Source organism: Peromyscus eremicus, chromosome 8a (assembly GCF_949786415.1).
Source record: "Peromyscus eremicus chromosome 8a, PerEre_H2_v1, whole genome shotgun sequence".
In the NCBI taxonomy this organism is placed as follows: Eukaryota; Metazoa; Chordata; class Mammalia; order Rodentia; family Cricetidae; genus Peromyscus; species Peromyscus eremicus.
This window is the reverse complement of record NC_081423.1, coordinates 63915263-63931427: the sequence shown is the minus strand read 5'-3', so window position 1 is coordinate 63931427 and position 16165 is coordinate 63915263. Positions and strand designations below refer to the sequence as shown.

Here is a 16165-nt window from a genome sequence, read left to right as displayed (position 1 = left end):
AAGCCTTCCCTGGATTGCCTGAGCACAGAATAAATTAAGTCACTTCAGGGGGCTGGAGAGATATCTCAGCAGTTAAGGACACATACTACTCATGCATAGGACCCAAGTTCAGTTCCCACCACCCAAACTACCTGTAACTCCAGCACCAGGAAAACCAACACCTCCAAGGGCACCTACCTTCAGCCACATACAGACACACACAATACACTTTAAAAGTCACCTCAGACACCGTGCGTGTGTTCCTTCACCCTATTCCCTCCACTCCTTAGAGACTACAACTTTCTGGGTACTTAGTGCTGTATTTCCAACAAACTATATGTCTAAGTGCTCAGCAAATATTTGGTGAGTGAGGGAATAAATTCTTAAGTACCCAAGGCCATTTACTTGTAGCTCAATGTTGGTAGAACAGTTTTTAGAGGTGAGAAGAGCAGATGTAGCACTGATATAGTAAGACATGGACACGTGCCTGGAGAGTAGTCTTAAAATACAAACAGTAACCAATAACCTATTTAAAAATCCAGATTATGGGGCTGGAGAGATGGCTCAGAGGTTAAGAGCACTGGCTGCTCTTCCAGAGGTCCTGAGTTCAGTTCCCAGCAATCATGTGGTGGCTCACAACCAGCTATAATGAGATCTGGTGCCCTCTTCTGGCTTGCAGGCATGCAGACAGAACACTGTATACATAATAAGTAAATAAATCTTTAAAAAAAAAATCCAGCTTGCTTGCTTCAGGTTGGCATATATCATGTAGCTGTTTCTGTAACAGGTTATATAAATTTCTAATTGTTCCACTTAGGCAATAACACATGTGCTGAACAGTAAGAAGAAGGGATTGAAGACATCCCAATTCCAAACAGAGGGACTCATTCCCAAACAGACAAGAATTTATGATGTTCTGTCTCTCACAGGCAATATATGAACGCCTTTTTTGTTGGATTGTTACTCGCATCAATGACATTATCGAGGTCAAGAACTATGACACCACGATTCATGGGAAAAACACTGTTATTGGTGTATTGGATATCTATGGCTTTGAAATCTTTGACAACAACAGGTAAACTGGGTAAGATACTTAAAACCCTGTTGTTCATTTTTTTGGTATTTAAGCCTAACATATTCCATCTCATGTAGCTTTGAACAGTTCTGCATTAACTACTGCAATGAGAAACTGCAGCAGCTGTTTATTCAGCTGGTTCTGAAGCAGGAGCAGGAAGAGTACCAGCGGGAAGGCATCCCTTGGAAACACGTGAGTGCCCTTGTGGGGAGTGTCTCCCTGTGCTGCCCGCTGTGCATTCCTCCTGACCCTCTTGGGTTCTTGAACCCTTGACCCGAGCCTTCCTTGAGATCGGCTAATCCAGCCATGCTAGTCCAGTCGTGCTATTCCTCTAATCTGATATCCTGCCTTGTTGGTGCCCAGGACATGCTCAGTACAGCCTTAAGCCTCACATCAGCTGTGTAGCTGATGCCACATGGCTTCCTGGTTGCTTTTTGTCTGTTAGAGTCTACTAGCATCACTCGAAGTTCACTCTTTCGACTTAACTTAGATGAACTTCCTTCCAGACCCAGTTGTTTCTCCTCCGTGCACTAAGTGGTAGTGAACTGCTCTCAGCTGTTGATCAGCCCTTCTGAAGCCTGTGTGTTGGAATGCTGGAACGCTTTATTCCTGTCCAGTTCCACATTCTTCCTTCTGCTGTCACCTCTCTTCTCGTGCTCTTTGTGAACCTTTGCAGTTGTCGGAGGCAAAGTCTGCCAATGCGCTATAGATAGGAAGTGACACTGGTCTGGGCAGGACTGAAAGGCTGGCTCCCTGAGCATTCTCATTCTCTGACAGCAGACCACCTGCCCCTGACAGAAATAAGACTTAGTATTCTTCTTGGACATTCGTATTTGTAAAACAATTTTGGGAGTAGGCTTTTAAAAACTGGTTTTCTATAACTTTCTGGTGTTTTCTTGTAGTTGTTTGTTTCTTTGTGTGTGTGTGAGATTTTTGTAATTTGTTTTGTTTGGGGTTTTTTTTGAGGCATAGTCAGATGTTTCCCAGGCTGGCCTTGAACCTACTGTGAAACCAAGCATGACCTTGTGCTCTAATTCTCCCTCCACCTCCTGAGTCCTGGGATTACAGGTTTTCACTGCTGTGCCTGGTTGCCGAGTTTTATAAACTGTGTGTACTCTCACTGCACAATAAAAAGCAAGCCCGCATTTGTTCTTTGATAGCAAGCACAGTAGCAGTAAAAAGCTATTTGAAATGTCATAGTAAAGTTATTTTTATATTCATACCTTCCTAATTTCTATTTCTACTTATTCATTTTAAAAAGAGAGAGAGTGGTATAATAAATATCATTTCTGCCTCACATTGCATCCTTGCCTTCCAACATGTGTTAAATATTAGACTGCCATAAAATTTCATTTAATATATTAGCTTAAATTTTTACATATTTAAAATAAACCAGAGTTGTCAGTTTTATTATAAAAGAGAGCTACCTGTTGTTTGATTTAAACAGTGACCTCTCATAGCTATTTAAAATATAGGTCAAGCCAGACGTGGTGGCACATGCCTTTAATCCCAGCAGTAGAGAGGCAGAGGCAGGCAGATCTCTCAGTTCCAGGACAGTCAGAGACACACAGAGAAAAAACTAAATAAATAAATAGCTAAATAAATAGAAATGAAGTATAACTCAATTAAGTTTATGTGAAGTTTCCTAAGAATAAACCTGTTGTTTAATATACAATATAACTGAAGCTGAGGCTTTTTTTTTTTTTAGTGTGAATCTTATCATAAAACCTGTTATTCAGGTATGATTTGGAGGCACTGATCCAAAATATCCTTTGAAACTGGTTGTGGTGGCACATTTGTAATTTCAGCACTCCAGAGACTGAGGCAGGAGAATTCCAAGTTTGAGGCAGTCAGGGCTACGTAGTAAGACGCTGGCCAAAAAAAAAAAAAGAACAGAAACTCCTTTAACAATCAGAATATCAAGCTCCACAGGCTTGGTTGATCGAGGGAAGAGTAATAACTGCAGCAGTGTCTGATCCAGGGAAACACCTCGGAAAAGCTCAGAAACCATAGAGATGATGGGCTTTGGAAGAACTGAAACAGACCGGACCACAAAGGGAACAGAACCCAACTCCCAGGTGACAGGAACAACATGTTGGTGTGCACCAATATTGCAAGCTCTGTTTCCCTCGGAACCCCAAACTTCTAAGCATTGTAATTCTTCTATTGTTATAGAAAATTTCAAACATTTGTAAGAGGAAAACATAAACTACGTGTGCCACCAACCCAGCCTTAGCATTTATGCTGAGTTGCCCTCCTCATGCCACTGTGCCTTCCTCACATGTTCCAGGTGACATTGAAGTTACTCCGACGTCACATTACTTCATCTGTGATTTTCAGTGTATCTCTCTAAGAAATAAATACTCTTACAAAAACTGTAACCGTAGTCCTCTGATCCCATCCCCAAAATTAATAACAATTCCTTTAATATCATTTCCTATTTCTTATGTTGTTTTGTTGTTGTTGATGATGGTAATAGTTTGCGTGATTGGATCCAGATAAGGATTTTGCATTAAGATTGATTGGTTAATTGATTGATTGATTGATTGATTGATTGATAGGTTTCTCACATAGATCTGGGCTCATTCCTTCTCTCCTCACCCCTTTTTCCTCCTTCGTAATCTTTTGTTGAAAAGAGTGAGCAATTTCACCATAGTAAGCATTTTTTTCTGTAATGTTTTCCAATCCAGATTATGCTAATCCAATTCCTGAAGTGTCATTAACACATTTCTGTGTACCTATGTATTCTGTATATTGGAGATTAAATCTAGTGTTTAGAATTAGTTTTTCTCCACAACCTGTTTCATGGCTTATATGTGAATGCCTACCAGGAGTTCATAAAATCTGATTATCCCTCTGATTTCATTTGCTTCAAAAGTTTATAAATAATATATTTTTAATTTCTATTTATGTGTGTGCATGCTTGTGTATATGTGCACTGCATGGTTACAGGTTCCATTTAGGTCAGAAGAGGGTATAGGAACCCGTGGAACTGTAGTTACAAGTGGTCATGAGCCATCTGGTGTGGGTGCTGAGAACTAAATCAGGTATCTCTGCAAAGAGCAGTAAGAACTCTTAAGCACTGAGCCATCATCTCTGGAACCCCTACAAATCATTTTAACTATTGAAATCTTGACACCCTAGTGAACTCTCGTAAAGTTAAAATGCAATTCAATTGTTTATGTGAAGCTTTCTAAGAATGTATTGTATACATTATTTTATATAGACATAATAAAGCTGAAGTTTAGTTTTATAGCAAATTTAATTATAAAATCTGTTATTCAGATTCCATAGGCATAGGCAAGAAAACTGCTATTAAAGGTGTTTGTATTTAGAATGAGGATGTGACACAAGACCTCCATATCCATAAGCCGTTCTGTCACAACTCTCCCATCTCTCTTTATGTCTTGTAAAAAACTCATGGGCATTCCAGGTTACCAGAGAAACCTGATTTTAAAAGGCATGCTTTAAGTAATGCCTGAAGCACCATTAAACTTAAAACCAAGAGTCACTAGAATCTTCAGCAAAATCACTGGCTTCTAGGAATACAGTTGGAATTTTAATACATTTGAACTTACTTTCATAGTCCTAATGTCTGAAATGTCAGCTGGTGATAGGTTCCTGCATTTGTGTATTTTAGAATATTTTTCTAAAGGTGGAAATAACTTTTCTCCCTAACTGAAAATACAATAACTCCCCACAATAATCATCACTGTTTAAAAGCAGTTCTCTCTACCCCACTGAAGTTATGGACTAGGTAATTTTTGCAGTAGGGCTGTCCTATGAATTGGAGGGTTTAACAACATCCTGACCTTCACCCCTCAACACCTATAGCATTCCCCAGCCATGACAATCAAAACTGTCCACTGACATTACTAAATATCCACACAGAAAAAATTAACCTCAGTTGAGAATCAATGATTCAGACAAACCAGAAAAGTGTTTAAAAAAAAAAAAACTGGGGTTGGGGGAGGGTATGGGTGGGATGACACTTAGTTTTCAGGCTTTCATCTCAAAGGAAACTCAGAAAAAAACACAAACGACTAGAAATGGAGCTGAAAGCCGCAGCAAATGACTGCATAGGCCTGTAGATACGAAAGCCTGAAGCTGGAGCTCGTAAGACACCGTCGTGTTCTGCTGTGAGTCTGTAGAGCTTTCAGGAGATAACAGAGACAATGCTTAGTTAGCTGCCTCTGACATGAGATGCGATACATCAGCACACAGGACAGAAATGTTTGCTCATCGGTGACTCACCTTCGTGACATACAGCTTGCCTGAGAGAGGCCTGTGAAGGCTGTGTCTATGCTGCCCATCAGAGCAGGAAGGTGGTGGTAGGAGATTTCTGTCTACACCTTGTATATACTGAAATTGCTAAAAAGCCCAAAGTTCTTCACTTCATTTGCTTCGTGGAAGCAAGTGGAAAGCTTATTTTTATCTTCTATATATACTTACATCTCCATTAATTTTTGAAAAGTTTCAAAAGTATTAGATTCATATGCTTTCTAACTTTGGGGGAACTAGAGGAAGTTCTTTTGGATTTTTGTCAATGCATGTCACATGATTAGAACCGCAGATTCTGTGGAGTACTTTGACTTCGTCATCAGAAGAACATCAAATGATATCTTCAGGTTATCTGCTAGCAATTGGTGGAAACTGTTTCATGATTAATGGCCAACAGACTGGGGACTCACAGACTGAAGGAGTAGGACTGGGTGTAGGACTGGGAGACAGGAAGGACTCAGACAAGAATTAATCACATTTGCCTCAGTCCATGGTCATCCTGGTGTTTCCTTCATGGCAGAAGGAGAATGCAGACAGTAAGTGGGAACCCTCTGTTAAAATGTGTGCTCATTTTAGCGCTTGACCTCACTAACGCTGTCTGCCTTTTGACATTGGGGTGTTACACAAGTCTGTGAAATGAAATGAGACACCTGTGTGTCTTGCCCATCAGGGTTCCCATTCTCTTGGGCATTGCTTTCTTGCTTGTCCTACAGATTGATTACTTCAACAACCAGATCATTGTGGACCTTGTGGAGCAGCAGCACAAAGGCATCATTGCAATCCTGGACGATGCTTGTATGAATGTTGGCAAAGTCACCGACGGAATGTTCCTTGAGGCCCTAAACAATAAATTGGGCAAACATGGTCATTTTTCCAGCCGAAAGGTAATAATGAGCTATGAGATTTTTACTAGTTGTTTGACAGGGCAACATTGCTTTACATTAGGTTAAAAGAATGTACACTCAAATAAGGGGGAAAGGCATGAATGTCTGGTAAATGATGTATCACCATGGGTGAGTTCTGCTTCTCTGATAACAATGAAGAGATTGACAAAAATTATAGTATCCAGGAGAGGGAGCTACAGACTGTGGAATTTGCTAGATGCAGGAAAAATGAACACGATTCTTTAGAAAGTATGATGTCATTTATAACCAATAGGTGCTGAGTCCTTGTTCATGTGCTAGAATTTTATGTCTGCATCTGGTAATTCTGGCATAAGAAATTGCTTTTGTCCTTGACTCTTCACCATAATCCTCATTTACTAAATACGGAATGTGTGCTGCATTCTTTAGACCCTGTGACTTGCCTAAAAGTGACAAATTCTAGCTGCCGTCCCTGTTATTATAGAGAAATGCATTCTTTCTGTGTATTGAGTATCCTTCCAGCTCTCCATTTTTTACAATCTAAAAGTGTCACAAATAAATCACATCTGTATAATAATTGGCAGCAGTTGTGGTTATCAGATTTTTGTACTAGACCTTATATGCAGTATGTTTAGATGTTCTGTGTTGGGGAGGGATACCTCCTCATCATCCCAGTCTTCCCCACAAATGCAAGCTTGTCTAGTAACCAGGCGCTGCCAGAAAAGCAGGCCCTGTTCCTTCACATCCAGAGAGAAATGGGCAGGCACTTCTGTTCTTCTGTAAATCTGTGGCACGTTGCCACTGTCTCATGAATAAATCTACTTCCTAACCACATCCCCTTTGGAGTTATATAACCCGAACAGAGAAATTCCACAATTAACTAGAGAAGGTGTAAATCATCTAAAATTGTTTCTTGATTGACATTTGTCTCAGGCCAGTTATTTATAGCTACAACTTGGTCTTCAGCTCCTGCAGACTGATCTTTGCTGTTAAGGGCCTTGGTCCCTTCAGCCAGTTCTCATTTATACTCAAAGGTCTAATTAAATGCCTCTCATTTGACAGATCTAGTCCTTGGTGCTGGGCCCAAAACTGCACAAAGTTAAAAGAAACCTAAGTCACAGGGAGATATTTCAAGGGCACCTTTGTCCGGGCAAATTCCTGTCTGTGAGGGAGTTTAGAGATGCCTGTTGTCATCACAGCTCAGGTTCTGGAGATTCATCGACTACTGCACCCTCTAGATACTAGACAGTGTTAGTGAAATTACATTGAACTGGTCACGATCCTACTGAATAAATCTTCCTTAAATTGTTTTTATTTAAATGGATATCTGCAAGTCTCAAACATGACACCCCAAATCATTATTCTACCTTTCACCCTGGCCATTTATATAACTGAATTAAGTAAGTTTGTCAGAAAAAAATAATGACGATAATTTTTTTCATTTTATTTTTTTATGTGTATGAGTATTTTCCTGCATGTCTGTATACCATGTGCATGCAGTGCCCTCAAAGGCCAGGAGAAGGTATCAGATACCCTCGGACTGGAGTTATAACGGGTTGTAAGGTGCCATGTGGGTGCTGGGACTTGAAACCAGGTCTTCTGGAAGAACAGCCAGTGCTCTTAACCACTGAGCCATTTCTCCAGCCCCTCAAGCAGATACTTTTGAAGTGTAATCTCATTGTTTTCTTTGTTTTTTTGAGATGAACTCTAGCTCTATGTTACCCATACTGACCTCAAACTCCTGGGCTTTGGTGAGATCCTCAACTACTCAAATAACTAGTGCTAGAGGTGTATGCCATACACCAAACTGGAATCTTATTCTTTTTTTTTTTTTTTTTTTTTTTTTTTTGGTTTTTTGAGACAGGGTTTCTCTGTGTAGCTTTGCGCCTTTTCCTGGAACTCACTTGGTAGCCCAGGCTGGCCTCGAACTCACAGAGATCCACCTGGCTCTGCCTCCCGAGTGCTGGGATTAAAGGCGTGCGCCACCACCGCCCGGCTGGAATCTTATTCTTAAGGGCAACTGAACATCTTATGTTTAACCACTTGCTAATGATTTGATAGGAAATGCTAAATAGTAATTTATGTATGGATTTCTTACTCTTTTATTTGTTTATTCATTCATTCCTTTTTTTGGTAGAAGTCCCAGTTTCCCAACAGACCAAGTACCTACTTCTTTTTCCCCGTCCCTTAGTATCCCTTGGACAAATAACTGAGATGGAACTATTTAAAGTATGTTCTTCTGGAGAATTTGTGTATATGTGGTATGTGTATATGTTCCTCTGTGAGCATATGGAGGTCAGAAGTCAATGGTCTATATCATCTCTGTTACTCTCCAACTTAAAAAAGATAATTTACATTTATTTACTTATGTATTCATATGTGCACATGTACATGCATGTCTTGGCACACACGTGGAAGTCAGAGGACAACTTACAGGAGTTGGTTCTCTCCACCATGTAGCTTCCAGGAATCAAACTCAGACGTGGTGTTAACCACCTTTACCCACTGGCCTTCTAGTTGATTTTTTGAGACAAGGTCTCTCACTGAGCCTAGACCTCCTTGATTGGGCTATACTGGCTGGCCAGCAAGCTTCACTGCCCTGCCAGCACTGGGGTTGCAGACACCACTGTACCCAACTTTTATGTGAGTGCTGGGGATCCAAATCAAGTCCTCGTGTTTGTGCAGCAGCCACTTCAGCAACCGAGTCATTTCCCCAGCCCCATCTTTTGAGGAATTTAGGAAAGAAATTACATAGCCAAGCTGTCAGAACATTTAAGTCACTACACACCTTCTTGTTAAATAATGCTATTGGGTTGTATGTTGAACCAGGTATCATTTGCTACTGCTAACTCACCAGGTAGACTTACTGGCTTACTAAATAAAAGATTGCTGGCTTTTTATTTGGGGATAAAAATCTTCCTTTTCCATTAAAGGTACCATGGAGAGGCAGTCACATGATCCAAACAACCATAAAATATTTTAAAATAAAAGGTTAAATAATAAGTATATAGCAAAATATATTTTGTGTGTGTTGAGGAAAATCACAGCTTTGCATTTTATCCAAATACAAGAATGGCCTGTAATTTGAGTCTTTTTCCTTCAAGAATTTTACAAATTAAAGGATTTTTTCAAAAGGGCAGTGAGGGGGTGGGCTAGACAGAGGGCTCAACAGTAAAGAGTGCATACCGGCTTTGCAGAGGACTAGAGTTCAGTTCTTAGCACCCATGTCAGGCAGCTTACAACTGCCTCAACTCCAGAACCAGGACATCTGAAGCTCTGTTCTGGCCTCTAATGGCACCCATACTCACAATGAACAACCCTAATACACACAATTAAAAGTAAAGTACATCTTTGAGAGAGCAGGGGAGGATATATTTTGGAGAGTCCTCTATACTAGATGCTTTGGTCTCAAAGTTCATCTAACTCTCTACTTTCTCAGATGAATAATTATTAAAAGAGACAGAGCAAACCTCCGATTTCCTGCAATTCTTCATTTGTGAAACTCTTAGACATTGTTTCTTTAGCATCTGAAGCCTACTGTCCTGGATAGGATTGTGTACTGTATGACATTAGCATCTAAATGATACTAGTATTACAATACTAAGTGGCATCATGTAGATTTTTACTCATCTGCCTGTCTGGGGGCTACTATAGCAAAGAAAAGTTGGAGGAAGTCAGGAAGAAATCCAGGACCATATAAAACCTGCCATTTCTTAAAGTATTCCCTTTCAATGAGAAACAGATATGCAAGGTTGCTCTTCTGTAAAGAATACCTAAACTGGAGGCTGGCTCAGCAGGCAGATGAGCCAAGCCACCTTCTGTTTCCCGCAGCCTTTCCAGGGCAACCACTTATTAGCAATGTAATGTAGTGCCAGCTGCCTACCTCAGTGCGTCTCAGTCTCCATGTACGTGAGGGAGACATTGTTATACTCTAAGAGTAGATTGTGAGAACTGTGGAATGTACGTGCCTTACAGACAGTAAGCCCTCGGTGTGGTCCTCCCAAGTGGAGCATGGAAGAGAAGGATTTAAGTGTTAGAAGACATTGCATGTCTGTTTCTCAGAGAGCCATACTTCTTCCATTGCTGGCTGCCCCACCTGCTAGGGACTACCCTTTACATCTAACTAAATAAAGGGCATCATTCATCAACCTCTGACCACACTGGGCATGGAATAGCCACATTTCACATCCATTATCCAGACCTGGCTACTTGGCCATGTCTACTGTTAGATCAGCCAGCAAATGGAGGCCAGCTGTGTGCTATGTGGGTTTCTGTCAAAAGCTTTTACCTTGTCAGCCATGTTTTTTGGTTTTTGTGGGGGGTAGAGGGGGGCTGTTGAGACAGGGTTTCTCTGTGTAGCCCTGGCTGTCCCGGAATTCACTTTGTAGACCAGGCTGTCCTCGAACTCAGAGAGATCCGCCTGCCTCTTGCCTCCTAAGTCCTGAGATTAAAGGCATGAGCCACTACTCCCAGCTGTCAGACATGTATTTAAACAGACACCAGAGACTGTGATTTCATTTAGATGTCATGATTTGTGATGCTTGGTCATATTAAATTGGAATGTATTTTTAGGAGTTAAAAATGTCATTTTTTCAAATTTATGTCCTTCTTTATCTTAGACCTGTGCCTCAGACAAAATCCTGGAGTTTGATCGGGACTTTCGAATCCGGCATTATGCAGGTGATGTGGTGTGAGTATCTTACTCGGTGCCTAGCATGATGATTTGCATGAAGCCTTACTTTGGAAAACAGAACTGAGACACTGTTGGCTGGTTTTCTTTTCATGTGTGTGGGGCTTTATTGGGGGGGTCATTTTCTAGATCAGCATAATTTAGTCTTTATTTGAAGAAAGTGGCACTAGCTTCATTTCTTCCTTGTTTCTCGGACATTTGGTTTGAGCATATGTTGTGTGACCATGTATACTTCCCCATGTGGTTGGAACGCAGTAAAAAGAGGCCACTGTGTCAATAAACCTTGGAAACATGTCAGGGTCTAGGGTGGACACGTGGATAAGATGGGTTCTGCCCATAAGAACCATCAGGTTAGTGGATACAAGTAGATGCATCTTTGTCACAGGAAGGGAGGAAAGGACTTCGCTGGGAAGGCACGTGGCATTATGGAAGCAATGAGGCGTCTGGAGAAGTCTTGCCGGAGGAAGCAGTGTGCTAGCAAGTTCAGCACCAGAAGTGAAAGCCTGGAGACAGAGAGCAGATAGAGTGTTGGGGAGGGAACCGCAGGATACCCAGTGTGTGCAGGAATACAAGTAGCTGCACAAGCAAAAGAAGTTTTACTATATTATTGTCAGCTAGTGTTTGAGAAAGAGAGTTCTTACAAGCTGCACTCTTTATTGCGTTACAATAAAAATAACAATTGACATGAAAATACTAATCGGTGTGAGAACTACCTTGGTACGTTAGGTGCCAGGTGTTCCTGTAACAAACTATCACAAGCCAATGACTTAAAACAACAGCTGCATGAGCTAGGGGTGTAGCTTACTGGTAGACTGCTCCCCTGGCATAGGTGAGGCTCCCAGCACCACACAAACAGATACAGCAGCGGAAGTTTGTGCTCTCAGTAGTCTCGTAATTCGGGAAGCAGGAAGTTCAGCATTAGGTGATGACAGGACTACACCTTTTCTGGAGAAATCTGCTTCTCTCAGGGAGAATCTGCCCCCTTTTTTCCCTTTTGATGCTATAGACATTCCTTGGCTTGTGGCTCTACCCCCTATGGCTACCTCCTTGGTACATTGCTCCATTGTTAACCCCCTGCCACTATGTTAAAGAATTTGGTAGCATTTCTGCAACCGCCCCTCCCCAGGTCTTCTATTGGATTATTTCCTTCTTTCAAGATCCTTAGCATAATCCCATCTCTTTCCCCCAGAAGACAGCATTCCTAAGTTCCAGGAAGGTGGCTGATGTGACTGTCCCTCGTTATGGGTCATCTTTCAGCTGCTGTATTTGTTACGCATTCATTCTTCATTAAGCCCTGTTCCTTATCTTTTTTTTTTTGTTTTGTTTTGTTTTTTTTTTTTTGTTTTTTTTTTTTGTTTTTCGAGACAGGGTTTCTCTGTGTAGCTTTGCGCCTCTTCTGGAACTCACTTGGTAGCCCAAGCTGGCCTCGAACTCACAGAGATCCGCCTGGCTCTGCCTCCCGAGTGCTGGGATTAAAGGCGTGCGCCACCACCGCCTGGCTCCTGTTCCTTATCTTATTTTTTAAAGAACTCTATCTTTTTCTCTCTTTATTATGTTAGGAATTCTTCCCACGTAATCCATTACAAGAAGAGATTAATCAAGACAAAAGCAAATGATTATCTTTATAAATGCTGAAAAGACATTTGAAGAAACTTTAATGTCTATTTCTGACTAAATTAAAATTCTAGAATCATAAAATAATATGGCTCAAAATTACTACCCTCTGTCAAACTAGCCATCATTGCAAGATGTACCATTTCCCACCGTTCTGGTCCTGTACCCAGATTGTAGAGTACTGAGGAGAAAAGACAAGTCCCACTCAGATGCCTCCCACTAAAATAAGCCCAACCCCACTTCCAGGCTGTTGTCTGACAATCAGGGTGGTGTGAATGCATAGCTGGACAGAGGCCTATGCCCCCAAGTCCACCTGTTTTACAGAGGAATCAACTTCTACATGATGAGTAGACATCTGACCCAAAGTCTCATACCATGTTTATGGGAGAACTGAGGCAGCAGCTAGGTTTCCAGGCTCCTGGTCCAGAGTTCCAACTGGCATTCAGTACCTCAGACTTCTCCCTTAGCCTTTCAGTCCTCTTCTGGGTTTTTATAGATTATCTTCTATATGTACAATGCTTTATAGGGCATGGTATCTGACCACAGGGAGCTTTCCATACAAAATATACACATATGTATGTGGTTAAATGTATATTTAAGCATATATATGTACATATACATATGTGTGCGTAAGAAAAGATGGTTATAATAATCACCATATGAGTCATAGCAACTGTTATGACAAACTCCGAGTAAGAAAACACTATCATATTTTTAGGTGTTGTGGTAAGTAAGCCCCGGGAGGCTGATGCTGCTGGGCTCGGGTGCTAGGAATTATTTTTAAAGGAAGAAGTGGGAAGGGTGGTGAAAAAATATTCAGGAAGTAGCAGGGGTGTATCCTTTCTATAGTACAGATTAGAAACGCCTGGAAAAGTAGACCAAGATCAAATCACAGTCAGACTTGAACACTATACTGTGGTCTTTGAAATTCAGTCTGTGGATTTAACAATAGATTAAGAGTAGGGTGATTTCAAATGTTCAGTTAAAAGTGACAGGATGGTATTGGGAAGAAGACCTGGGTTAGGCAGGCAACAAAATAATTTTGGATGTGGTGACCTTAAAATCCCTGTGGACAGCACATCTGGAATATTTCTTTTTGTTTTGCAAACTTTAGTAAAAGGTTAGGGTTAGAAGCCTGAGAAGTGTTGATGAGAGTCTGAAAAAGAAAATGGAGACAGAGAAGAGAACACGTAGTTTCTGTTTGCACAGTCACCCAGCCTTCACTGGGTCACCCAGAACCCGCAGCGTGGCCCCCTGTAGAGGCCTCTCCGGTCACTACAGCAGTACAGTTCCCCTGCCATGGGCTCTTCTCCCCAGCTGCCTGCCATCTTAGCTGGAGTTTCAAAGCCTTGCTTTCTGCCTTCCTGCAGACTGTGACTAGCGGCCTTGGTTCTCTGTGATGCTCCTGCACGTGCCTGCTTCCAGCCCTTCATCCTGCCTGTTGCCCCACACGGTCTGCCGGTCTGCCAGTCCTTTTCTCCTCTGCTTATCCACTTCTTACCGTCCTTTGCAGTTCTCCTTGGACTCTTTTATACCCTGCACACTGAGTGGTACTTAGGCAAGCCACTTGACCTCCCCACGGATGAGACAATTAGTTCCTGTATGGTGCTGTTTTGCTTTTATCTTAGGCATGCTGGATGTTAAATACAACTCTCTGTTTTGAAGTCATCTTCTTGAGGTAAGCAATAGCCAGTACAAAACAATGTTCTTACTCAGAATGATGAGACTGGTGTTCACTCCTTCTGAAGGAAAGAAGCAGAGTCCCTTTTATTTAGTGTGCAAAGTCTGTGGCCTTTACCTCAGAGCTAAGTGGACCGGCTTTTAGAAGTTGGATTGCAAAACTGATCGCTGAAAGGCCTGTGAACTTCTAGAAAAGCTCAAGTGTAGCTTACATGTAATGATACATGCATTCTGTTTTCTCTCCAGCTATTCTGCCATTGGTTTTATTGACAAAAATAAAGATACTTTATTTCAAGATTTCAAACGTCTCATGTATAACAGGTATGATTGTTTATTACCTTTAACATTGCATAGTGTATGTGTATGCACGTGATTACTTTTAAGTGACAATTTTAAGAGTTTTTAGCAGACTTTTCTGCTTTGTTATGCTTAATGAATGAAAATGTGTATGACCTCAGGATTATAAAATCTGTAGACATGGGGCAGGGGCTACTTACTACCAGTAAGATTTGTCTTAATTCTCCTTGGGTTGTCTCTATTTCTCTGTTCACTGCCACCAACCTTCTGGCACCCTGTACCAATGTAGTTAGTGGTCCCCAAGCAGGCCAGAGGTGACGAGTATCAGGTAGCCTCTGGGCCACCTAAAACTGTTACCTACACAGATTCCCACTGCAGGGTCTTTGTCCCCAGGTATGAGCCGCTCTTTTGTCAGACTAGCACCTGGCCTCAGTGAGCCCTGGTCCTCATTGAGCTGTAGAATGGCCTCACAAACCACCTAAAGACAAAAGGCTATACAGAACAAAAACAGGCAAGGAATAGAACTGTAAATGCAGTATGGAGAGAAGGTTCAGGAAGACAGAAGAAGCTTCTTGGCCATCATTCTGTAGATTAAAGAACTTGTTCACTCAGTAGATTACAAAAGTATGTACTCTTTAGCCACATATCCTTCTGTGCTCTGAGATACAGCTGGGAAAAGAGTCTAGAAACTGCTCCTTTTCTAATAATAAACAAACAAGTAACTTTTAGAAGAAGTAGGTGAGAGATGAAGAGTAGAAGCGCGAGGGAGGCATTAAATAGGACGGCCAACCAGAGGCAGCATCCAGCAGCTGCCTATCTGAAGTGAGAGAGGCAAGCACACTGCTGTCTGGAGGCAGAGAGAACAGCTGGTCCAAGGCCTCTAGGGAGGAGTCAGCTTGAGAGGATTGACAGCAGGAAGGACAGCAAGAATGTCCTGTATGCTAAAAACAGAGAGAGGACTGGGGAGAATGGTAAGGAGTGAATGTAGACAGGTGGGCAGGACCAGAACCATAGTCTGTGAGCCAACATAAGGACCAAAGTATGAAGAGGGGAAGCCATAGATCTGGTGTGATTTGTACTAGAGACATCACTAGTGCCACTGTGTAAAAAACATAGTCACGAACAAGAGTGGAACTAGGGAGACCAATTGAGGCTGGCTTAGCAGTGACAGAGGGGGTGGATATGGTCATCTCAGGTAATATTGAGAAAGGAGAACTAAGGAATGAGCTGATGCACAGCCAGAACCCAGATAGGATGCTGGAGCCTTATGTGGGAAGACAAAGGAATGCTTTGAATGTAGTAGGCTGAAGTACATGCTGCACCCAAGTAAAAATGCCAAAAAGGCTACTGCACAGTTGCATCTGCATCTCCAGAAAGATGGGACTAGAGGTACCCATTCATGATGTCAGTACGCTGATTGTGTATTAGAGCATGGGACTAGAAGAGTTATCCAAGGAGCGAGTAGATTTAAAAAATAACAGTAATGGAAAGAACAGGATAATTGATCGCTAAATGGCCCAGCATTTAGTCAAAGCAGAACCTAGCAAAGAAACACTGAGGGTACCCTATGAGATAGAGGGAAAGCAAGAAATCCAGGGTCACAGAGGCCCAGCGGGAGGTAGGTACTTTAAGATTTAAAAAAAAGTGGGGCTTAAGAGATGGCTCAGCAATTAATTTCACTTGCTG

General features: G+C 41.7%; 1 protein-coding gene across 2 annotated transcripts in view; it reads left to right on the top strand.

The window, feature by feature from the left end:
* The window catches only part of Myo1d (myosin ID), a 307146-nt gene that overhangs the window by 101399 nt on the left and 189582 nt on the right, over positions 1-16165 (top strand). For both annotated transcript variants that reach the window (XM_059271334.1, XM_059271332.1), the window contains 5 exons: positions 909-1054; positions 1132-1246; positions 6049-6219; positions 10818-10888; positions 14429-14503. In XM_059271334.1, the coding sequence (XP_059127317.1) occupies positions 909-1054; positions 1132-1246; positions 6049-6219; positions 10818-10888; positions 14429-14503 (578 nt within the window). The remainder of the gene's footprint in view (positions 1-908; positions 1055-1131; positions 1247-6048; positions 6220-10817; positions 10889-14428; positions 14504-16165) is intronic.